The sequence below is a fragment of the Gopherus evgoodei genome, chromosome 4 (genome assembly GCF_007399415.2).
Source record: "Gopherus evgoodei ecotype Sinaloan lineage chromosome 4, rGopEvg1_v1.p, whole genome shotgun sequence".
Taxonomy (NCBI): domain Eukaryota; kingdom Metazoa; phylum Chordata; order Testudines; family Testudinidae; genus Gopherus; species Gopherus evgoodei.
In genome coordinates this window covers 150,320,514-150,345,478 of record NC_044325.1, presented here as the reverse complement: position 1 = coordinate 150,345,478, position 24,965 = coordinate 150,320,514, and the positions used below count along the sequence as shown (strand labels likewise).

The window sequence follows — 24,965 nt, the reverse complement described above, 5'->3', positions numbered from 1 at the left end:
CACCAGCGTGTCCTGGGTTCACCCCTCCTGCCCAGCACTAGCCTGCCCATTGCATGGCTGGGATCCTGGGTCGGGGCACCCACCTCAGCGCGGCTCCCGGCATGGCCCTGCCTTAGCTCCGGCCAGGCCCAGGTCCTGGGTGACAGGGCAGGGGAAGGAGGAGATGCAGCTGCCCCACCCACACATCCATCACCTTAGATGAGGGCCTCTGGATTCAGGCCCAGGTGCTGAGAAGCCAAGCTGCAGCCCCAGCCCAGGATTCCTGGGTTTGCATCTGGCTCCGCTGGCAGTTAAAAAAAAAGAAGCAAGTTCCTCGCCTTTGGGAAACCCATCAAATTGTGACCCCGGTGTGAGAGATGCAGTGATCCTGCCTGGGGCTGCACAGAGCCTGAGCCCATCACTGGGAGGGGTGTGAACAGCCCAGTGTGTAACTGACATGCTGCCCTAGTCTGCTGAGAGCCTGAGCCCATTGCTGGGAGGGGTGTGAACAGCCCCCTGTGTACATGACACACTACCTGAGTCTACAGAGAGCCTGAGCCCATTGCTGGGAGGGGTGTGAACAGCCCCATGTGTAACTGACACACTACCTGAGTCTACAGAGAGCCTGAGCCCATTGCTGGGAGGGGTGTGAACAGCCCCATGTGTAACTGACACACTACCTGAGTCTACAGAGAGCCTGAGCCCATTGCTGGGAGGGGTGTGAACAGCCCCATGTGTAACTGACACACTACCTGAGTCTACAGAGAGCCTGAGCCCATTGCTGGGAGGGGTATAAATGGCCCAGTGTGTAAATGACACATTACCTGAGTCTACAGAGAGCCTGAGCCCATTGCTGGGAGGGGTGTGAACAGCCCCGTGTGTAACTGACACACTACCTGAGTCTACAGAGAGCCTGAGCCCATTGCTGGGAGGGGTATAAATGGCCCAGTGTGTAACTGACACATTACCTGAGTCTGTACAGGGCCTGAACCCTTCACTGGGAGTGGTGTGAACAGCCCCATGTGTAACTGACACACTGCCTGAATCTGCACAGAGCCTGAGCTGATTGCTCCGAGAAGGGTATCACTGTGGAGTGCAAACTCCAGTGTCCTAGGGATATCTCTCCTCCTCCCCCCGTGCCTGCCCCCCCGTTTCTCCAGCCCGTGCCTCTCCTCCCACCCTCCCCACACTGAGCAGGCAGGCGCACACTGGCAAGGGGTGTTCTGAGGGCACCAACGGTCATGGGTGGGGGGGTCAGGCATCAAATAGCATCAATAACTAAAACTGGTCTTCTTCCCCTCCAAAGGGATCCCCTCTTCTTTGACTGCTCCCCCCACCCCTGGAGGAAAGAGTTCTTCATGGTACGACCCCCCCCCAGCATGGGAAGGGTTAACTCCCCCATCTCCTTTGGGGGCGGTGGGGGGGGGGTGCGAGGCCAGGCCGTTGTGCTCCCCCGGGGGAGGAGGGCAGGCAGGTGTGTGCCCGGGACAGCGGAGGCCAGGCCAGGCTTGGTATGCAGATCTGGGCAGGATGATGAAGGGCCTGTCCCCAGGGAAGAGAAAGAGCTGAGCCCGCAACACCAGGAGTCACCCTGCAAGGGAGGGCAGGAGAGAGATGGGGGACAGAGAGAGAGGGAAAGGGGAGGGGAATAGAGGGGCCCTTGGCTATGTTCTGGGCAGGCTGGGCCCTACTGTTCCCCCCACCCCTTGTTACTTGGGGCAAAATGATTTCTCTGTGTCCCTGTGTAGGGAGGTTGTGGAGAGGGGGCCCAGAGAAAAGATCTGGGGGCCCAGAGGCGGGGGGAGGGGCACAGAGATAGGATCGGGAGAGCCAAGAAACTGGAAGAGGGGCAATGAATCATGGAGGCAGTTGGAGGTGGGCAGCGTTGGGGCTCAGCTGCCTGGTTGTGGGGGGAAGGGCCCAGCTGGATCGTGTGGGGGGTGCGTTGTAAGGTGAGTGGCATATCTAGGGTTTCGGAAGGTCTGACAGGAGTGTGGGGCATTAAACATTCATGCTGGTAACCTGACCCCCTGCATTGTCTGCACAGCCGCTGGCATGAGTCACCTTACAGATTTCAGCTCTGCCAGCTTGCCCATGGCACTGCAAGCTTCCCCACAGCAGTGCCAGCCTGTCCACGGCACTGCGAGCTTCCCCACAGCAGTGCCAGCCTGCCCATGGCGCTGTGATCTTTGTCACAGCAGTGCCAGCCTGCCCACAGTGCTGTGAGCTTCCTCATAGCAATGCCAGCTTGCCCACGGCACTGCGAGCTTTCCCACAGCTGTGCCAGCCTGCCCACAGTGCTGCCTGCGATCATCTCCCGCAGCAATGCCAGCCTGCCTAGGTGCTATGAGCTTCCCCACAGCAGTGCCAGCCTGCCCATGGCACTGCGAGTTTTCCCACAGCAGTGCCAGCCTGCCCACAGTGCTGCCTGCGATCATCCCCCGCAGCAAAGCCAGCCTGCCTATGGTGCTGTGAGCTTCCCTGCAGCAGTGCCAGCCTGCCCATGGCCCTGCGAGATTCCTCACAGCAGTGCCAGCCTGCCCATGGCACTGCGAGCTTCCTCACAGCAGTGCCAGCCTGCTCATGGTGCTGCGAGCTTCCCCGCAGCAGTGCCAGCCTGCCCATGGCACTGCGAGCTTCCCCACAGCAGTGCCAGCCTGCCCATGGCGCTGCAAGCTTCCCTGCAGCAGTGACAGCCTGCCTAAGGCTCTGCAAGCTTCCCCACAGCAGTGCCAGCCTGCCCATGGTGCTGCGAGCTTCCCCACAGCAGTGCCAGCCTGCCCATGGCACTGCGAGCTTCCCCACAGCAGTGCCAGTCTGCCTACAGTGCTGCCTGCGATCATCCCCTGCAGCAATGCCAGCTTGCCTATGGTGCTGTGAGCTTCCCACAGTGCTGTGAGGTTCCCCATAGCAGTGACAGCCTGCCCAGGGTGCTGTGATTACCCCCTGCAGCAGTGCCAGCTGCCCATGGTGCTGCAACCTTCCCCGCAGCAGTGCCAGCCTGCCCACAGTGCTGCGAGCTTCCCTGCAGCAGTGCCAGCCTGCCCATGGTGCTGTGAGCTTCCCCACAGCAGTGCCAGCCTGACCACAGCGCTGTGAGCTTCCCTGCAGCAGTGCCAGCCTGCCTGCAATGCTGCGAGCTTTCCCACAGCAGTGCCCATTGCATGTCTCTCTGTGTGTGAGCATGTGTATCTAATGTTTCTGGGAGGATCATGACTGCGTGTGCACCGGTGTGTGCGTGCATGTCACTGTGTGTGTGTCAGTGTGTATCATTGTGTGTGTGCATTGGTGCGTGCGGGAACTACCCTGCGTCCCAGAGACCCGGCGCTCGTGGGGCTCGCTGACTGGCTAGAAAGTGGGTCAGTGAGCTGCTGTGATGTCACACGCAGTGCTGTGCTCTGGGCACAGGGGGCCTGGGAATCTGGGCCAGACACAGGGAGTGCCTGGCTGTAACCTGTCCTGCCAGTGCCCCCTGCCCAGAGACTGCACCCTGCTGGACTGCGCAGAGCCTTGCCTCGCCAGAGACTTCCTGCCCAGAGAGTGCCCCTCCCACACCCCAGCACTGGGACAATCCGGAATTGTCGATAGCTGGGAGAAGTATGGGGCCCATGACACACACCTATGCTCCCCTCCAGCGGAGAGCGGTGGTGGGCTAACCAAGGGGTTCTCCCCAATGCAGCGGATCCTCTCCAGAAGTGAGGATGGGAAAGCAGGCCCAATCCTGGGACACATAAGAAAGGATCACTGGGAGCAAGGGGGTTGACTCTTATTGCAGCGCGTAACTTGGTCGTGGGGGAGGTGGAATCAGTCTGCTCCTGGGGGCCTGTCTCTTTCCTACCCTTCAGCCTGTTACACTGGGCACACTGGTCATGGCACCCCCAGACATGGGCACCCCAGTGTGCTGTCCAGTTGCAGCTGGTTTCTTCTGCTGTGCAGACTCTGATACCTGATCATCCCAAGGTCTGACTCCCTGGACTCCTGGCTCCTTCCTAGATGCCAAGGCCAGCCCGGACCATTGTGGTCCTCTCGTCTGCTCTCCTGTGTAGCAGGCCAGAGACCTGCCCCCATATCATTCCCAGAGTGGAGTTGAGAAAAACAGCCCTTCTTGATTGCAAAATTGCCAGTGCTGGAGAACCCACCATACAAGGCTCAGTAAGTGGGTCCCATGGCTAATTACTGTCTACGGTAAATATTTCCAGGCTGAATTTGTCTGGCTTCAGCTCCCAGCCATTGGATCGGGTTAGATCTTGCCCTGCTAGACTGAAGAACCCATTAGTAAATATCTGGTCCCCATGTGAGTACATTTAGGCTGTGATCAAGTCACCCCCATAACTTACTCTTTGTTAAGCTAAATACCTGCTCTTCTTTGCCTGTCTCCTCAGACCCTTGGATGGGCATCATACAGCCCCATGTGCTGGCTCTCCAGCTCAGACGCTGGGTGCATTGGGCCATTTTCCCTCACTCATCCCCCCACCGCTGCCAGCACAGACCCACACTGCTGGGCTAAGAGGCTCCTATCCCCCCCCCCCTTCTCTGAGTCACCCCTCTGCCCGGGCCCCTCTAGACCACCTGGCTTGGCGCTGTAGGGCAGGGGAGACCCACCCCAGCATGGTGGGCAGGCACCATGCTGCATTCACAACAGGAGATGTTCTGGGGCGTGAACGAGGGGTGTTGGCTGGGCTGGTCCTGCGCTATGGCTCTTGTTCCCTCGCCAAGCCCCAGCAGGGTGGATCTACCCCCCTGGTGTTACCACAGGGGGGTTGGTCCCATCAGGCAGCGAGACCATAGCTTTGATCAGCACCCCTCGCCTGTCCCACTAGCTGCCGTGCTATGGGGATCCTTCTGGTGCTGCCGTCTCCCTGAATCGCGTCCCGTACTCTCTAATAGCTTTAGGCTTTAAGAGATAAAACCATTGAAGATGTTTGTCTTTTGCTTTCCTGCCACTTAATCCCCCTGATCCCCCCGGCCAACAGCTGTTCAAGCCATTAAATTGGAACTTCGCTAATGGGAGATCGCATGGCTGCCCAGTGGGTTGTGGCCAGGAGGCCAAATTTCCCAATGACCCCCGGGAGAGGCTGCCCTGCTTGCTCCTGTCACAGGGGGTGAAGAGAACGTTTCTATTTGTAGCACCTAGAAGCAGCAGCCAAAATCAGGCCCGTCATGCCGGGGCACCGCGCAATGACAGGCACCCCATGGATCTCCACTGAGATCAGGGCCTCCATTGTGTCAGGTACTGCCCAGCCCCCCATCAGGGTTGGGGTCCCTGTTGTGCTGGATGCTACACAGACCTGAGCCAAGCCCAGGGTCCTCTTTGTGCCAGGCGCTGCCCAGCCACACAATGAGAGGCGGCCTCTGCCTCAAAGAGCTCACAGCCTGAACAGATAAGGAGTGGGAGGGGAAACTGAGGCCCAGAAGGGAAAGCGACTTGCCTGAAGTCATGCAGAAGAGCCAGGAATAGAACCCAGGAGTCCTGAGTGCTCTAACCACTGGGAAATGTTGCCCATTGGGCTGATCCTGAATGCTCCCAGCTCTGTCACACCTTCCTGGCTTGTGGGTCTGTAGTGACGTTATTCCCGGGGCTTGGCCTGCCAGACAACATAGCCATGGAGAGCTGCCTTGGGGCCTTGTGTTACTGTTATGTGTCTCCCTGTCCCTGCTACGTTTCCCAGGTGTTTCTGGACAGCCGGTGCCCGGCCCAGCCTCTGGAGATGGGCCACCAGCTGGGCAGTGAGTGGCTTGGCTGAGTGGCAGCAAGTTCGACGTGCAGCAGGCACTAGGCAGCTTTGGGGTGCTCCAGGGACCCCAGAGCCCCACTGCTGCTCCTCATGGTATGTGGCTACGTGCCCTGCTGGCAGGTGCTGGACCTGGCCTGTACCCCAGTTGCAAGCTCCATCTTGTCTCACTGATTTAAAGGGCCAGCCCCATCCTTCCCAGCTGTCTTGCCCATGCCCCCCCTTTAAAGGGCCAGCCACAGGGTCTTCAGGTGCCTTCCTCCCCCACTTGATTTAAGGGCCTGTCTCCCCTCCCTTCAGTTGCATGTGTGTTCACAGCTGTTGTGCAGGAAAGTGTGACACTGTGGGAGGGACAGGGCAAGGAGGAGTAAATTTGGGGCTGGCAGCAGCTGCCAAAGCAGGGGCTGGGCAAACCTCCCTTACCACTTCTCCACACTGCACTGTGGTTGAGCTGCATCCTTCTAAGCCCCGCCCCCCCAAACCAAGCCCCACTCCCAGGACAAGTCTCTCTCCATCTTTCCTCTGCTTCCTCGCTCACTTCGAACAGAAGCAGAGCCATGTTTCACTGAGTTGGCACCACAAGGGTCATCAGTAGGTTCCAGAGTCAACAGCTACCACATGATGAAGAAGGGTGGCTAGTACCCATGCTAGAGCTGTTGTTTCAGGCTGCCTGCAGACTCAGGCAGGCAGCACTCTCTCTGGTTAGACTCCGTCCCCATTAGCTTCCCACCCAGGGGCATCATTTCAGAAAACTTTCCTTTGGGTGGGAGGGGAATTGTGTCAGCACACAGAGCCTCTCTGTGCCTCCGTTTCCCTCTGTACCATGGGGAGGATAGAGCACTGGTAACTACATTACAGATGGAGATGGAGGAGGGGCAGGGAAGTGCAGAGAGATACAGATGCACTGAACTACCTTAGCTGCCCCTCAGCCAAGGGGTTTTTTTTGGGGAGGGGGAGGAAGGGGAGAAGCTAGCTCTGGGCTAGAGCCCCTCACGCAGTGGCTCACACCAGCCAGCTGCCGAGGGGAGGCTGAGCCGGTCCCAGCCCTGTGCAGCTTTAACTCCTCTTGTAAACACAGAAGTGGATTCCCGCCCATCCCCTGGCAGGCTGGGGGCAGGGGTTGGGCTGGGCTGGGCTGGGCTCTGTTCTACCCCCATGGCTGAACAGGCCCCCTTGAGCCATGTGAGGGGCAGGGGTGGGACTGGGGGTCATGTGGCATGAGGCACCCCCTGGCTGCAGGTAGGGTCGGCTTTAAGCCGATTCCCTGAAATCGGGCCCCACGCCTAAGAGGGACCCACACCTTAGGCATCTGTTAATTTTTTTTTTTTTTTACTCACCTGGTGGCTGGGGTGGGAAGGGGGAATACTCACCTGGGGCTTAGGCAGCATTTCAGCAGCAAGGGGGGAAGGCAGGTCCACTCCGGGGCTTTGGCGGCATTTTGGTGGCAGGGAAGGGGGCTGCTCTGGGGCTTCGGTGGCATTTCAGTGGTGGGGGTCCTTCGGTGATGTGGAATACCGGGAGTGGACCCCCCCGCCACTGAAGTGCCGCTGAAGCCCCAGACCACCGCCGGGTATTCAGATCAGGGCCCCGCCGTCCATAAAGCCGGCCCTGGCTGCGGGTGGGGGAAGGGAGTGTCAGGGTGCCCGGCGGGAGGCTCTTGCATGCCACCTTGCTCACTGGCTTGTGCTGCTGTTCTGCAAGAGGGGCCCTGAATATTTCATGAGGAGAACGACATGACCTGGAAAGGCAGGGCACCCACCCCTGGCACAGCACCAGGCCTGCCTACACCTCCACAGCCCAGGGCTCTGGAGAGACCCTGCCTTGACCCCACCCCACCCCAGCAACTGACCTCTAACCTCCATCCCCATGTGATCACCCCCACCCCATCATCAACCTCATGCTCACCCTGCCCCCACCCCTAACCCCAATAATGAGGAGACAGAAGTGCAGTGGGGCAAGAGAACATGAGTGAACATGGGGTCCAAGTGTGCCAGGCCCCTGAAGGTGGATGCCAGGCAGGGGCCTTTGGGCAGCACCCCACAAATTCATGTCAGTTGCAGTGTGATCCCTGTCAGTGGGTTCCAGAGTTAACAGCCTACTCAGCTGAAAGGGAAACCCCCAGCTCAGACTGGCTGCAGACTCAGGTAGCATCACGGATGTGTCATGCCTTTGTGGGGTTCTCTCTACAATGCTGAGAGCAAGCGCCTGCAATGGGGATAGTCAGAAGGGGCAGGGAGGTGGGGGGCCAACAAGTTGGGCCACCAGGATCCCCCCAAATCATCGCCAGCTTCAGGAGGCAGAAGCTGCTGTTTTGAAATGAGAGCGGAGATTTTGGGGGCAAGCGACCAAAAGCTGCCAGAGCTGCTCCTGCTGCTCCCCTCCTCTGGCTGCTGAGTCTGTGCACACACTGCTGGGGGGTGGGAAAGAGAGGGGAATCTGTGCCAGCTGGCATGCGGAGCTGGTAAGGAGGGCACCTACCCCATCAGGACTCAGACCCATCAGTCTTGTGTTTGGCACCCTCCTGGCCTGAGATGGGATCCAGAGTGAGCCGGGAGCCAGCAATCTGAATACCCCTGTGCTGCCCAGGCAGCAACAGCCAAGCTCAGGAACCGGACTCCGAAGCAGCTGCTACCCATGCGCCCAAGTGACTAAGTCTGACAAATGGGTCTAAAATAATAGAATTTTAATAAATAATTTTCCAAACCCCCTCACCCCTTTTTTTTGCTTGTTAGAAGGGGGGCAGGGTGAGCAGCAGAAAAACATCCAGCAGCAGACATGTCGGTAAAGGGGCAGGGGGAAGGTCAGAGCCGCAGAGCAGGGTTTGAGGGGGGGGGCGGATCCCACCAGATACAGGGAAGAAAGGGGGAGAAGGAACGGGCTTTCAGCCTTGAGGGCCAGTCCAGGAACATGGAGGTGGGGGTGGGGGCACATGGGACAGGGAAAGAAGGGGCTGGGGTCACTAGGTTGGAGAGGTGCACTGTCAGGGAGGGGACACTGCTCTCTCTCTCTGGCTTGGTGTGGTGGGAGGAAGTAGCTTGGAGTGGGGATATAGGGGTGCAGGCAATGGGCTGGGGGGACAGTTGTGGGCACGTGGGAGCAGGGGGTGGTGTGGCTTGGAGAGGACAGTGAGGGGATTAGAAGGGCACTGATCCCCCTGCTCTCCTGGAGGAGGGGGCCCTAACTCCTAGGGGCCATGCTGTGGACCCCTGGGGGCAGGAAGCATCCAACAGTTGGTCCCCCTGCACAGCTTGTCACATAGGAAATGGGGGGGCTCTACCCAGGGTGGAGAGATGGTGTGGGGGGGCAGTGAGCAATGTCAATGGGGTTGGGGGCTAGCATGGAAGGGTCTGTTCGGGGGGATCAGATGGGGGTGTTGGGCCCCTACACCTCCAGGAACCCCACCCCCCAATGGGGAGGGAAGTTGGGAGTGCCAGTAGAGGGTTCCTTGGGGGTCCTGTTTGCAGTGGTGGGCTCCCCTCCACAAGCAGACGCCCAGCACGTTCCTGCTGGGCATCAGGAAAGCACTCGTTACCCAAACTCCACGTTTCTACTAGCCAGTGGCCCATAAGGGCAGGTGTGTGTGAGGAGAAACCGAGGCAGGCTCAGGCCTGACCCCCTCAGTCTCAATGCCATGGGGGCAGTTATTTAGGGCCTGTCCTCCCATAGTCGCTGTCCTTGCTCAGTCCGGGGCAGTCTGGTGGGGCCAGGTCAGAGCCCAGGGAGGCCCAGCAGCAGCAGCAGGAGTGGGGGGAGGGCTGCGGGCAGTGTACCTGGCCAACAGGCCCCAGAGTCCAGTGGGGAGCAGCCAGGCCCGGTGCAGCCCTCCTTGAGCCGGCCCTCCTCACTACCATAGCCGGCCCAGTAGTCCACCTCCGTGGGGGAGTCATACTTGGGGCTGCGGATGTCGCTGGCCGGCAGGTCCCGGTAGAAGGAGGAGGGGTCAGCAGGGGGAGCCCCGGCTTCCCCTAGCCCGTACAGGTGGTTGGAGGAGCTGTTGCTGTGGGGCTGGCCTGCCTCGGCCTCCCCACCCCACTTGGGCTTGGTGCCCCCCGCAGGCCGGGCTGGGGGGCAGTCTCTGAAATCAGCCGGGCTCAGATGGCGCAGGTCACGACCCTGGCGCTCAGGTGGGCTGGTGCAGGCCACATCCGAGCTGGAGACGCGGGCGTGCTGGAACCAGGCCCACAAGGAGCGGGCGCGGCAGTCGCAGGCCCAGGGGTTGTTATTGAGGCGCAGGAACTCCAGCGAGGGCAGCTCGGCCAGCGTCTCGCCTGGCAGCGTCGCCAGGCTGTTGTTGAACAGGTAGAGGATGGTGAGCTTGGCCAGGTCCCGGAAGGCCCAGCGGTGCACCGAGTGCAGCCGGTTGACGTGCAGCAGCAGCCGGTCCAGACCCCCCAGCCCCCGGAACACGTGCTCCGACAGCACACGGATCTTGTTCCCGTGCAGGAAGAGATGGCTCAGGTTGGCCAGGTCCACAAACAGGTCGTCCTGAGAGATCAAGGTGGGAGGGATGGCAAGAAGGGAGGAGGGACGGATGGAGAGCCAGGCAGAAAAAAAGAAAGGAGCAGAGAGAGGAGGAGAGAAGGGGTAGAGATGGATACATGGAGGAATAGATGGACAGGAGTAGAAGGAAGGATAGATGGACAGAGAGGGGGTAGAAAGAAGGGAGAGAGGAGGGGTAGAGATGGATGGATGGAGGAATAGATGGTGGTAGAAGGAAGGTGGATGGAGGAAGGGAAGGGTGGATGGTGGAGTAGAGGGGGAGGAATGGAAGGATGGAGCCAGGGATGATGGAGGGAGGTGGAAGGACAGCAGGAGGAGAGGAAGAGAGGATGGAGAGAGAGAGAGGTTGGAGGAGGGGTGAGATGACAGTGAGAGGGAGGGAGGGATGGTAATTAAGTCAGATGACATGGCACAAGCTTTGCCCCCTCACCACCCAGCTCCCAGCCCTGTGATCTCTGCAGGGCAGGACATGCTATGCTGGAGGCAGTGCTGTCTGGCAGGGACTCCCTCTCCTCGCCTCCCCCACCCCACAACTCGCGCAGGCCGCAGGGCCGGGCTGCTCCTTGCTGTGGAGGAGCCGCAGTGCCCGGGGCCGGATGGACTGTGGTTTGAGAGTAGCTGGCTGGCAAGGCACCAAAGAGCCCCTCTGCTCCCCCCAGCCTGCCTGCAGGAGTGTGGGGGAGGGGAGCTGCGTCGGCCAGGCAGCTGGACTCCCAGCCAGAGGACAGGTGGGGATCTCAGCCTAAGCCCAGGGAATCCAGTCCCCAGCTCAGCAGGACTGGAGCTGGTGCCCCCTAGGGGGCAAAGGCCCCATATCCCATTCCCCACCCCAGAGCCAGCCAGTGTCCCAGGCCAAGCTGGGCTCCCGGCTGCAGGGGCTGGCGCACAGGCATCCACATGTCCGTCCCTGTGGCTGGGATCCCTGCCCCCACCCACCTGGAGGTAGAGCAGGTTGTTCTCCTGCAGGTACAGGTACTGGAGGCTGAAGAGGCTGCGGAAGAGGGTACTGGGCAGGCTGCTGAGCTGGCAGCGGTAGAGGTGCAGGGACTGCAGCCGCTCCAGGCCCCAGAAGGTGTCGGGGTCCAGGCTGCGCAGGTGGCGGTTGTCCCCCAGGTCCAGCTCCTCCAGGGCGGGCAGGTGGTGGAAAGTGCCGGGCTGGATGGAGGAGATGTTGTTGGAGTACAGCCAGAGGGTGATGGTGCTGGGCCCAAAGGTGCCCGCCCGCAGTGCCCCAATCAGGTTGTTCTGCAGGAAGAGGCGCTGGGCGTTGGGGGGCAGCACCTGGGGCACCGACGAGAAGTTGTTGGCTTGGCAGCTGACCGTGGGTGGGGAGAAGTAGCAGGTGCACAGCATGGGGCAGGTGGGCGCCCCCAGGGGCAAGGTCACCAGCAGCACCAGGAGGCAGAAGAGGGGAGTGATGGAGCCTGTAAGACAGAGGCAGGAGGTGAGAGGGGCTGTTGTACCAGTGCCATCCAGTGCACTAGAGCCTCCCTTCCACCCAGCCAAGGCCACTCCCCAGCCACCAGAGGGCCACGCCCCTGCCCCCCACATGCTTTCCTACTCAAGCCAGCATGTGTGTGATCCTGTGTGTGTGTGTGGGGGTGTCCTTTGGGCACCTTCCCAAAGAGAGCTCCTCACCCAGGGGGAACGGGTGGGTATTCCCAGGCCTGGGGCCATGGGTGCTCCTGACCCCAGGCAGCAAACACGCCTGTGTGAACACTTCTATGCACGTGTCCCATGTGCAAATGCACGTGCCCAGAGCGTGTGTAGGTGGGCAGCTGACGCCAGAGCCAGTGACACAAGCTGCTGCCATTCCTGTTCACACCACCTCCGCCGCCTCCTCCTCTCCCCTTCCCCACTCAGGACCCACACGTGCTCCTCTCCTCGCAAGACAGCTCCAGCCACACCCCCACTGGGCTTGAGTGAGTGACTGTGTGTGTTTCCTTGCTGGGCTGAGACTCTATAGCTCACTCAGCAGGAGATCCCCACTCTCACACGGGCAGGACCTCCCCCACGCAGACCCCTCCAGGTACAGGACAATCAGAGCTCCCCAAGGACACCCCAATCACCCCATGCTTTGGGTGTCCCTAGCCTCTGACTGCCAGAAGCTGGGACTGAACAGCAGGGGATGGATCACTCGATAATTGCTCTGTTCTGTTCACGCCCTCTGAAGCACCTGGCATTGGCCCATGTTGGCAGATAGGACACTGGGCTAGATGGACCAGTGGTCTGACCAGTGTGATAGTTCCTATGAGCATTCCTTGCCAGCTCCACTCCCTGTCTCTCACTGAGGGGTGCTGATGAAGTTCCCCAAGCCCTGTATGGAGCACTTCCCCTCTCTGGGAATTTGAGGAGCCAAATTCTGATCTCTTAATCCTGCTCCGAGGATTAAGCAGCATCCCCTTAGCACTGGTCCAGCACTGTCTCCTGAGCACTGTCTCCTGAGCACTCCTCTGGGGCTGGGCAGGAGTCCAGCCATGCCCAGTGCCTGGGGGGCTGTTCTGGGCCCCCATCCCTGGCTGAGCAGCTGTAACCCAAGGAGCCTCATCCATAATTCAGGCCTGTGGCTCTCTCTAAGTGCAGGTTGAGGGAGGGAGGAGGTGGGGGGAGGGCTGGAAGATTCTCAGCCTACCCCCCCACCCTACACTCCTGTACAGCCAACAGCATGGTGTGCGCCCACCAGGGCAGCTCTGCCTGTGCCCCTGGGCTCGTCTCCCTCAAGGCCTGCCCTGTTCTCTCTCCCTGCCCCAACCCCCCCATCCTTCCCCCCTCAGATCCCCCTCTCCCAAGCCCCCATACCTGCCCTAGCTGGCTGCCCCCTCCATTCACTCCCTGCTACCAGCCAGTGGGCAGGGGTCCCTCAAAGGGAGGCCAGGATAGCACCCCTCACCCAGTCTGCATTTCACCAGCCTTCCCGCCTCAGCAGCACCTGGCCCCAGGGTGGGTTGGGGTTTGGCACAGCTGCCACCTCTCCCCTCCTGCTTACCCGGTGGGCCCCATGCCAGCACCCCAGATGCCAGCCCAGGCATATTCCCCAGGCCCTTCCAGGTCTTCAGGCCTCCAGCCACTTTCTTGGCTCTTTGCAGTGACCAAGGCGCCGGCTGTAGGTAGCTCCCTTGTGGCTGTCTGATCCTCCTCTTTCCCCTGCTGAGGGCTGGGGCAGAGTCTGTGCCCCACCAGTTCATGCCCAGTTGAGCATCTGACCAGCCAACAGGGGAACCGACACAGGAGGCACAGCTGGGGGAGAGGCAGGGTCCCCAGGACATGGCACTCAACCATGGAAAGAGGGGAGCAGGGTGGTGGTATAAAATGTGGTGGGCATGGAGGGGACACCAGGGCAGTGAGCCCTAGGGGGGAAGGGGGAATCAAAGGGGGATCAGAAGAAGGGGAGGGGAAATGGAGGGGCAGAAACCACAGGTGTAAGGCCTGGGGGAGCAGTCCAGCCTCCCACGGAGGAAGAGGATGGTAAGGACGGAGATGGCTGCTGATGGGAATCAAGGTGAGGGGTGGTCCCCAGAAGATCAGATGCTCAGATAGATGTGGAGGGGGGAGCCCTAAGAGGAGGCAGCTGGCTGGCAAAGAAGGTTCCACAGCTGAGGACCCCCCCCCCCCCGAAGAGGAGTGTGGTGGTGAGGATGAAGGCTCTGGGGAGCAGAAGGGGACAATACCCAAGGAACATCCTCCCCCCATCCGCAGCAGGGCGAAGATGGCAGGGAGGCTGTGGGGTGGTGACGCAGTGAGTGATGCAGGCGAGGGGGCTCCGTGGTGCTGGGAGCTGCTCTGTGCTTGTCCATAATTTAAGACCCTCAAAATAAGCTGCTGGCTGCGCCAGGAGCTCTTCCCTCACGCAACGGCTATAAACAGCACCAGTCGCCTGGGGCACCAGGACCAGACCAGCAGGGGGCAGCGCTGCCAAGCCACCCCCACTCCCCAGTGCTAGGGCAGCAGCACCAGCAGACCCACCCCTTGCATGCTCTGATCCTCGCTTTTCCCCCTCGTATCCCCCCTGCCAATCCCTCCCCATCTGCCCCCTCCGTCGACCCATCTGTTTCACTCCCCCTCTCATCAGCTGAGTCAGCGCTGGAGTCACCAGCCCCTGGGCACCAAATACCCCAGAGAAGAACATGCCCCCCATCCACCCCAGACCTGTCTTGCAGGGGGCACAGCTGGAACTCCTCCCACCAGATCTGTGCATTTGGGGGTAGGGGAGAACAACCCCCAGCCAACCAGCCCGTCCCTCCTGTCCAGGGCTGAATCAGAGCCAGTGCCCCATAGAGGGGAACCGACCATTCCCTGACCTGCCCCCCAGATAACTAAGGAGCTGGGTGCATGGCAAAGAGGGTGGCACCACCCCTGGCCTCAGGAGCAGGGTAGTGCTCAGCTCGCCTGTTCCCCATCCTTGTGCTAGCAGGGTGGGGGGAGACAGAGTGTGGATTGAGCTGCTCTGGCTTCCCCTCCCCATCACACTGCCCTGCACACCCCAGGCCAGGGCACGAACAATCCCCACCCACCCCAGGGCTTGTCTTGCTCAGGTACCCAACGATCTGTGTCCTGCTGCCCCCTGGCACTTTCTTGTCCACAGCTGCCCCAAACCGTCCCACCATCCCCCTGCTCTCCTCTTCCATGCCCGTCCAGGGTGCTTGTGCCCCCACACCCCACCCCACCCCAGGAAGCTGTGCTGTCAGTGCCTGGGCACTGTTACCTCCATATCTGTCACATGCTCCCCCAAGGGTGCTGTGTACCCCACTCTGCAATGTCTCACCTGTACCCCCACAGCACTATCCCTCCCCCCCTGCCAGCACTGTCCTGTCCGTGTCCCCTTCACCCAGGACACTGTATCCTCCCCCACCCCCGCTCCATCCGTGCCCCCCCAGCATTGCCCTCCACCTGGTACCACCCCTCAGCACCACCCCATCCTTCCCCTGCTGACAAGCCAGCGGCGGCTCCCAAGCTGCCCCACCGGGCCCCGGGGTGAAGCCTAGGAGGCAGCTGGCGATGGCGCTTACCGTGCAGAAGGCGGACCGGCCGGGGCAGCATGTTGCCAAGGTGAGAGCGGAAGGGCAGATGGCCGGAGCAGGGCAGGGGCAGATCCGAGCCTCAGTGGCGCCCGGCCAGCAGCGCGCAGGTGCCCAGCGCCGATCCAGCCGGACGGGGTGTTTGCCAAAGCCCAGCCCAGCACCAATGCACAGGGGGACACAGTCCAGTGCCGAGTCCGCAGGGCTCCCGGGTGCCCGGGCGTTGGGGTCTCAGGCCACAGTGCTCGCCGGGCCGGTGCCGGGGGCTCTCGGCTGGGTGCCGGTGCCCAGGCTGGGCAGGGGGCACTCCACACACAGCGCTCTCCGAGGCCGGTGCCCGATGGGCTCAGCCCGGTGCCCGCGCCTGGCCAGGGGCGCTGAGCGCACAGCCCGCTCCGAGGCCGGTGCCCGATGCGCTCAGCCCGGTGCCCGCGCCTGGCCAGGGGCGCTGAGCGCACAGCCCGCTCCGCTGCCGGTGCCCGGTGCGCTCAGCCCGGTGGCACCCGGCGCCCTCGGAGGGCACCGTCCCGCCTTAGCCCCCGCTGCGCCGGCGACACGGAGTGCACGGCGGCCTCATGCCGGTGGGGGCGCGGGCGAGGCGGGGGCGCTGCACTCCGGGCTCCGTACGCTGCGCTCCCGGCCGCTTGCAGGGAGAAATGAGCCCTGAGCGCCACGGAGCCTTATCCCGGCCCGGCGGCTCCGCCCCTTGCCGCGGGGCCGCTGCTTAACCCTTGAAGGGCCGGGCTCCGCCCCGCCCCGCCCCGCCCCACCGGGGGCAGCCCAAGGGTTCTGGGCTCCAGATGCCAACGAAGGGCGGGGAGCGGGGCAGCCAGTGCCCCTTGCACCAGGCGAGATCGGTGGGCAGGACACCGCTCCCCAGGCCCTCCCCCCGTGCCCCCTCACCCCTAGGGGGGCATCACCGCGAGGCGAATGGGAGCCGGCGCTCCCACAGGGAAAAGGCCCCACGTCCCATTCCACACACCCCTGAGCCAGCCAGTCCCCTGCTCTGGGTGGGATCAGAGCCAGCGCCCCACAGAGGGGAAAGGCCCTGTGCCCCATTCCCTGCCCCCCTGAGCCCGCCAGCCTGGGGACGGGGCTGGGCTGGCTCGCTGTCTAGCAGGGCAAGGGAGCTGGAGGCTGAAGGCGGGGCTTAAGGTGGGAAGTGGGAGTAGCCAAGAGAGGGATTCCTCCCCCCCACCCAACCCCTCCCTTGCTCGGGGTCTCTGACGGGCACATCTGGGAGCAGAGCTGGGTGGGAGCAGGAGGAGAAACCGCTGACAGAGAACTGGGAATGGGCACCAGCTGGTGATGGAGTTGCCAGGGACTCATCTGCCAACAGGCAACATGCTCCCAGGAAACCAACCAGCAACTCTGGCCCTGTGCCCACCCTGCCCCCCTTCTCCCCTCATCTTGCCATGTCAGGGCAATTCTGGAGCCATATGCCAAGCTGGAAGTACAGGGATCCATGCCCAGGGGCAACTACCAGGATTCACACTCCCAGGCCCACAGTAGGGTCCATGCCCTGGGGCAAAAGCACCAGGATTCACAGTCCCAGCCCCTCCTCCCAGAAGGGTCCGTGCCACAGGCACCAGCGCCAGGATCCACACTTCCAGCCCCCACTCCAGCCCAGCAGTCTGTGCCCTGGGAGGGTGATGGACCATGAGCTGTGCCCTGTGGCTGTCAGGGCCGTGTGTGCCTCACCGCCCATGGCCATGCTTCCTGGGGCTGGGCAGGGGGGCGGGGGACTGGGTTGGTGGGCTATGCCAGGCTGCTGCGGCACAAGCTGGCGCAGGATTTGTTTGCTGCACTGCCTCCGGCATCTCCCGGGGAGCGAAATATCACAAGATGGAGAGACAGACGCTGCGGGTGCGGGTGGGCGGTGGGCGCTGACTCAGGGGGCTGTCATCCGCTGCTGGCCATGTGCTCCGTGCCCGAGGGGGACCCAGAATGCACTAGGGGCCCAAGCAGGGATGGGTCATGCAGAGGCTGGGTGCTTCCCAATACCCTCCATGCCCCCTTTTCCAGCATACCCAATGCCCCACTGTGCCCCCCATCCCTAGAGCTACCCACCCCCTCCAGCACACCCAACTCCCCACTGTGCCACCCCCTCTGGCATACCCCACCCCCACTATGCCCCCACCCCACATAGCTACCCACCCTCTCCACACACCTCCATTCCATGTCTGGCCCCCAATGGGTTAATTTTCTGTGAGAAATAAAATCCCCTTGCTTTCCAGCATCCTTTGGGAGCCTTGTGTGGGGCAGAGATGTCCTCACCCCCACATGCAGAGCCTCATGCTGCCTTCCGCCTGCCCACCAGAGGGGAGCAGGCTGTGCAGTTGGGCACCCCAGGGGCAAAGTGGGGTGTGTGTGATGGTGGGGACCTGCAGCCTCTGGCACTGTAGCCACTTCCCTGGCACCAGGGCAGGTATGGCCTGGTCTTTGCATGGATGGGAAAGGCCCAAGTGCAATAGCATGCTAGCATCTGGGGGGGGGGGGGGGAAGAATAGCTCAGTGGTTTGAGCATTGGCCTACTAAACCCAGGGTTATGAATTCAGTCCTTGAAGGAGCCATTTAGGGAATTGGAGTAAAAATCTGTCTGGAGATTAGTCCTGCTTTGAGCAGGGGGTTGGACTAGATGACCTCCTGAGGTCCCTCCAACCCTGATATTCTATAATCCAAGAGGACCCAGGGCTCTGACCCCTGTGTCAACACAAGGTGGGGGCTGGACACATCCAGACATGTATGGGATAGATCAACATAGATAGAGGGGGTGTGAGCAGCTAGAGGGAGGGGAGGGTGAATGCTACAGTTAGACATTCATATAGAAAGACAGCTGTATGGGGCAGGTAGATTTATTGTCATGTTTGAGGTGGAAGGATGGATAGATGTCACATGACATAGTTGGATAGAAAGTCCAATCAATGGATAGCTATGGAGATAGATCAGGGGTTCTTCAAACTGGGGGTTGGGACCCCCCAGGGGGTCATGAGCTGTCTTGCCTCCAGCATTTATAATGGTGTTAAATATATAAACAAGTGTTTTTAATGTGTGTGTGGGGGGGTTTGCACTCAGAGGCTCGCTGTGTGAAAGGGGCCCCCAGTACAAGTCTGAGAGCCCCTGAGATAGATGGATCGCTGGACTGATAGCTGGTTGCCTATGCACATGATGCTCTCTAACACCATACGCGCACTTAACCTTCATTAACCCCACAGCTCCCATCTCACTGCTGACAATCCTCATGTCGAGGCCCCTGTGCCCCACTAGTGAGGCAATGTACACAACTAAGTGCTGAAATGAGGCAGATCGGATCTCCCCAGGTGCACATGCACTGCTCCTGTGATCACACACATGGGGGGCAGGGAGAGGGGCTCACATATACCCCCAGAGGGGCATAGCCCCCCCAGCACACTTCCCATCACAGTAACAGCTCTGCCAAGCTGCTTCAGCCAACCCCTTTGCCATTCAGTACAGTGACTGCAGCCAGAGCACATGGCAGAGAATTGCCAGTGACTCCAGCTGGCTCCAGGGGTCAGAGTTATGGCTGTGGGGCATTTACCTTCACACTGTAGCTGCAGCTTTTCTGAGATTTAAGTTTAGCTGAACTCAATGTTCTGTAACGGCATGAGATAGCACCGGGCATGCGTCACTCTGCATTAACGAAGAGTTCTGCTATTTAATAGCTAGGCGAGCAGACAGGCAGCCGTGGAGCACCAGCGCTGCTGTAGTTAAGATTAAGACCAGCATTCTGTTTACAGCTCAACATTCGTAAGTGCTCTGAGGGCCACACATCCTCAGATTGTCTCGAAATTTGGTGTCCCCCAGGGGGTGGGGGTGCTGCAGAGTTCAGTTACTGAGCCAAACTGGGGTTTCTTCTTCGAGTGCTTGCTCATATCCATTCCAGTTAGGTGTGCGCGCACCGCGTGCACATTCATCGGAAGATTTTTACCCTAGCAACACTCGGTGGGTCGGCGGGGCGCCCTCAGGAGTGGCGCCGCCATGGCGCCGGATATATACCTCTGCCAACCCAACGGCCCCTCAGTTCCTTCTTACCGTCCGTGTCGGTTGTTGGAACAGTGGAGTGCGGTTTCACTGACCTCCACCTCCCTAGCTACTAGTAGTTCTCTAGTTATTTGATTGTGTCTTTAGTTCAAAGTTATAGTTAATCTTTATTGTTCATACTTAGTGTATAGTTAAGAGGGTTAGGGGATTAGCCCCTTCCCCGCACCCGGTGCCGGGGCCCATGCCCGGTTCACTGGGTTTCAAACCATGCTCGGCCTGTCATAAGCCGATGCCAATGGGAGATCCACACGACTCCTGCCTTAAGTGCCTCGGGGAATCTCACCAGACAGATAAGTGTCACATTTGCAAGGCTTTTAAGCCGAGATCGAAAAAACTCAAGCAGCTCCTCATGGAGGCGGCTTTTACCCCTCCGCCTTCGGCTCCGAGTGCTGGTCAATCGGCGGGCAGAAGCGCCTCCTTGGCACCGGACCGCTCCGGTACTGCCAAGGCCTCTCGGCACCGGCCGTCGCCGGCACCGAAGTCGACTCAGCACCACTCCCTCTCCCCGAGGTCAAGAAAGCCTAAGACTCCTGCTGCTTCTGTGCCACCTGCCCCACAGCCAGAGAGCTCATCTAAGTCGGATTGCCCGGCACAGACACCTGCCGAGGCACCGACAATGTCGGCGCCTTCGATTCCGGTCCCACGAGGGCCGTCGAGTCCGGTGCCTGACAGGTCCCCGGCACGCGCTGTGGTTGAGCTTACTGACACCTGCGGCTTCCGTGCCACCTGCCCCGAAGCCAGAGAGCTCATCTAAGTTGGATCGCCTGGCACCGACACCTGCCGAAACACCGAAGATGTCGGCACAGTCGATTCGGGTCCCACAAGGGCCATCGAGTCCAGTGCCTGACAGCTCCCCGGCACGCGCCATGGTTGAGCTTAATGTTCCCTCCATGCTGGAAACATTTTCAATGGCGAGGGATCAGATTGCCGTGACAGAGTCGACGCTGCCTCAACCCCTGGCACCGCCGGTGCGGGCAATACAGTCTATTGGCAAACCTGCCTTGATAAGACTATCCTCTGTTGGCACAGCAGAGCGGCACTGTTCTCAATCACGGTCCCGCAGACGCTCCAGGTCCCATCGGCGCTCCTGCTCCCGATGCCGCTTGCAGTCCCGGTACCATTCTCCTCCTTGGTACTGGTTGCACTTGCGGCACCGGTTGGTATCCCGTTCGCTGGCCCGCTACTCTCGGCACCGCTCCAGCTCCCGACACCACTCTAGGAACAGTGACTCCTGTAGCCTCTCCCGACGTTGTGCCTCGAGATCTCGGTCGACCTCCCGACACCGCTCCGGTCATAGGTCCTGACCTCGTTCCCGGTACCAGTACGCCTCCCAGTACCGGTCCCCAGTGCCTAGTAGGGCAAGGCCCGATGGAGACAGAGACTCTGCCCCGGGGTTTTCAGCACCTCCATGGCCATCCAGACATGCATCAGTGTCATCCCAGACAGACGGCTCTTAGGCTCAGGACCACAATTCTGATGTGCCCACCAGAGTCTTCCTAGAGACCCAGGCCCAGGGCCATGGACCCTATCAGTGGTCTTTATGGACACCCTGGGTGTACCACCAGGTCCAAGGCGTACCAGTAGTTCCGTCCCGCTCTGTCTCATCAGAGCACTGAGTGCTGGAGATGACGGTTAGCCATCCCCCTCCTACTAATGCAGATGAAGCCCCAGTTCACCCACCGGCTTCTCCAGATGAGACGGTGGCACGAACATCCTCCTCAGGCCCTCCTCCAATCGACCTGAGAGCCCATCAGGACCTCCTAAGGAGGGTAGCACTCCAGGTGAACCTCCAGGTGGATGAGGTCCCGGAGGTAGAGGACCCGGTAGTGGACATTCTATCAGCGGATGCCCCTTCTAGAGTGGCCCTACTGTTTATTCGAACCATCCAGGCGAATGCCGGTACTATATGGCAGCCCCCAGCCTCTATCCCTCCTGCGGCCAGGGGAGTCAAGCGTAAATATATGGTGCCCTCTAAAGGGTATGAGTACTTGTATGTCCATCCTCCTCCCTGCTCATTAGTCGTCCAGTCCGTTAATGAGAGGGAATGCCATGGCCAGCAGGCGCCAGCCCCGAACTCGAAGGAGGCTAGGCGAATGGACCTACTCGGCCGCAAGGTGTACTCGGCAGGGGCCCTACAGCTCCGGGTGGCAAATCAACAAGCCCTGCTTAGCTGCTGTAATTATAACACCTGGGCGGAGGTGGGTAAGTTTATGGAGCTTCTCCCTCAAGACTCCCGCCAAGAGTTCGCTGCCCTCTTGGAGGAAGGGAAAAAGGTGGCCAGAACTTCCCTCCAGGTTGCGTTGGATGCAGCAGACTCAGCAGCCAGGACTCTGGCCTCAGGTGTTGCCATGAGGCGCATCTCATGGCTTCAGGTTTCAAGCCTCCCACCGGAGCTGCAGTATACCATTCAGGACTTACCATTTGATGGTAAAGGCCTCTTCGCGGAAAAGGCTGACCCCAGGCTGCAAAGCCTGAAGTACAACAGGGTCATAATGCGCTCTCTCTGCATGCATACGCCAGTAACCCAACGCAGGCTTTTACGTCCCCAGCCTCACCACCCATACTCTATGCCTAGACAAAGACAGGACTTTGGCAGGCGGCGCGGCCGAGGTGGTAGCAGACGACCGTTAGGACCCCAGGGAGCCAAAATCACAGTCCCTCGAAACCATCACCGGGACCAAAGACGAACATTTGAAGGTGTGCCTAAGGGCCAACCCTGTCACTCTTCAGGGACCCTGCTCACGAGCAATTTCTCTTACAAGAAGTGCAGACGCTCCATGCCGTAGGAGCTATAGAGGAGGTACCGATGGATGAAAGGGGCAAGGGGTTTTACTCCCATTATTTCCTAATCCCCAAGTTGAAGGGCGGCCTCAGCCCTATCCTAGACCTGCGAGGGCTCAACCAGTTTATGATAAAGTTGAAGTTCCGCATGGTATCCCTAGGGACCCTTATCCCGTCCTTGGATCCTGGAGACCGATATGCCGTCCTTGATATGAAGGACGCGTTCTTTCACATCACCATGTTTCCTCCACACAGGCGATACCTACGCTTTGTAGCCAAGCGTTAGTACTTCCAGTTTACGGTCCTGCCGTTTGGCCTTTCTACAGCCCCAAGGGTATTGACAAAGTGTATGGCCGTAGTCACCGCCTACCTCCGTTGACGTTGGATACACGTTTTTCCATATCTGGACAATTGGCTCATCCGAGGGGCCTCCGAGAGCCGCAGTTTCAGGTGATGGCAACAATCATCCAAGGTCTACAAAATTTCCCAACGACCTCGGCTCGCACTTGTCAGTCTCCTGGGTCACTTGGCTGCCTGCACGTTTGTAACCAAACACGCCAGGCTCCGCCTCCGTCCTCTCCAAGTTTGGCTCAACTCGGTATACCACCCGGGCAGGGACCTGATGGACACGATAGTCACCATTCCCTCGAGCACCCTACGCTCCTTAGAATGGTGGCTAACTCCCTCTCTGGTGTGTGCAGGATGCCGTTCCATCCGCCCCAGCCCTCAATGTCCCTGATGACGGAAGCATCATCTCTCGGCTGGGGTGCTCACCTCGGCTAACAGGGAGGGACACGGTCCTCCCCCCTTTGTCAGGAGGCCATCCAACTCTGGGACTTTTGCATATCCTCCTCGATAGATCTGGTAGCGTCCATTCTCCCAGGCATTCGGAACACCCTGGCAGATCGACTTAGCAGATCTTTCCTGTCTCATGAGTGGTCGTCCACCCCGATGTTATGCATTCTGTTTTCCAGAAGTGGGGATTTCCCCCCATAGACCTATTTGCTTCTTGCGAGAACAGGAATGCCAGATGTTCTGCTCCTTCCAAGGTCTCCCCCCGGGATCGATCTCGGACACTCTCCTGATGCCGTGGAAGAGCCAGCTCCTCTATGCCTTCCCACCATTCCCGCTGGTTCACAAGCTCCTGCTGAAACTCCGCAGGGGCAGAGTGCACATCATTATGATCGCTCCAGTGTGACCAGTCAGCACTGGTACACCACGTTGCTCGACCTGTCAATAGCCAACCCAATTGCCCTGCCACTCCACCCAGTCCTCATAACTCAGGACCATGGCAGGCTTCGCCACCTGGCCCTGCAGGCTCTTCACCTCATGGCCTGGCTGCTGCGTGGCTAATCCAGTCAGAGTTACGTTGCTCTGAATCAATATGACAGGTTCCCCTGGGTAGCAGGAGACCTGCCACCTGGTCAACGTACCTGGCTGAATGGAAGTGTTTCTCCTGCTGGTGCGAAATGCTTAATCTTACTCCCACTGAGGTCTCGATCCCCTCTATTTTGGACTACCTCTGGTCTCTCAAACAGCAGGTCCTCGCAGTATCGTCACTGAGGGTACACTTGGCAGCCATCTCTACTTTCCACCCAGGCGAAGGTGGTTATTCCGTGTTCTCACACCCTATGGTTTCGAGGTTCCTCAAGGACTTGGAGCGCTTATACCCTCAAGTAGGCCGCCCAGCCCTGACCTGGAACCTCAACCTGGTTTTAACCAGACTTCGGTCTCCTCCATTCGAGCCATTAGCAACCGGCTCGCTGCTATACCTGTCTTGGGAGACAGCTTTCCTCGTAGCCATTACATTGGCCAGATGAGGTTCTGAGCTTAGGGGTCTTACGGTGGATCCGCCATACGCTGTGTTCCACGGGGACGGGGTGCGGTTGCGACCACACCCGGCTTTCCTCCATAGGGTGGTTTCGGCCTTTCATGTTGGCCAGGACATCTTTCCCCCAGTCATCTTCCCGAAGCCACACTCAAAGTGACGGGAGCAACAATTGCACTCCCTGGATGTCCGTAGAGCGCTCGCATTTTGTATTGAGCGGACAAAACCATTTCGTAAAACGCCCCAACTCTTTGTCGCAGTAACAGACCAAATGAGAGGCCTACCAGTTACCTCTCATGGGATCTCATCTTGGGTGATGGTGTGCATCTGCACTTGTTATGATTTGGCTCATATTTCCCCACGCCACATCACTGCGCATTCTACCAGGGCTCGGGCTTCATCTGCCGCCTTCCTGGCTCGTGTACCTATCCAGGAGATGTGTCGCGCAGCTGCCTGGTCCTCGGTCCACAACTTTCCTTCATGTTATGCTCTGGTTCAACAGTCAAGAGATGATGCAGCCTTTGACTCGGCAGTTTTGCATTCTGCCACATCTCACTCCAACCCCACCGCCTAGGTAAGGCTTGGGAAATCATCTAACTGGAATGGATATGAGCAAGCACTCGAAGAAGAAAACACGGTTACTCACCTTTGTAACTGTTGTTCTTCTAGATGTGTTGCTCATATCCATTCCAAACCCGCCCTCCTTCCCCACTGTTGGAGTAGCCAGCAAGAAGGAACTGAGGGGTGGTTGGGTCGGCTGGGGTATATATCCGGTGCCATGGCGGTGCCACTCCAGGGGGCGCCCAGCCGACCCACCGAGTGTTGCTAGGGTAAAAATCTCCTGACAAACGTGCACACGGTGTGCACACACCTAACTGGAATGGATATGAGCAACACATCTCGAAGAACAACAGTTACACAGGTGAGTAACCATCTTTTATTTCATAGACTCAGAGAGTCCAAGCCCAGAAGGGACCACCGTGATCATCTAGTCTGACCTCCTGGGTAACGCAGCCAGGGAGCTTCCCAAAATCAATCCCAGAGCAGAGCTTGTAGGGAAACAGCCCA

The 24,965-nt window shown here is 59.7% G+C and overlaps 1 protein-coding gene across 1 annotated transcript; it reads right to left on the bottom strand.

The window, feature by feature from the left end:
* Positions 1-8,377: 8,377 nt before the first annotated feature.
* Positions 8,378-15,603, bottom strand: RTN4RL2 (reticulon 4 receptor like 2). Its single transcript, XM_030561854.1, has 3 exons — positions 15,218-15,603; positions 11,148-11,635; positions 8,378-10,196 (listed from the first exon to the last, which is right to left on the bottom strand). Exons 1-3 carry the CDS (start codon positions 15,246-15,248, stop codon positions 9,420-9,422), a joined length of 1,296 nt encoding a protein of 431 aa, XP_030417714.1. The 5' UTR covers positions 15,249-15,603; the 3' UTR covers positions 8,378-9,419.
* Positions 15,604-24,965: the final 9,362 nt, after the last annotated feature.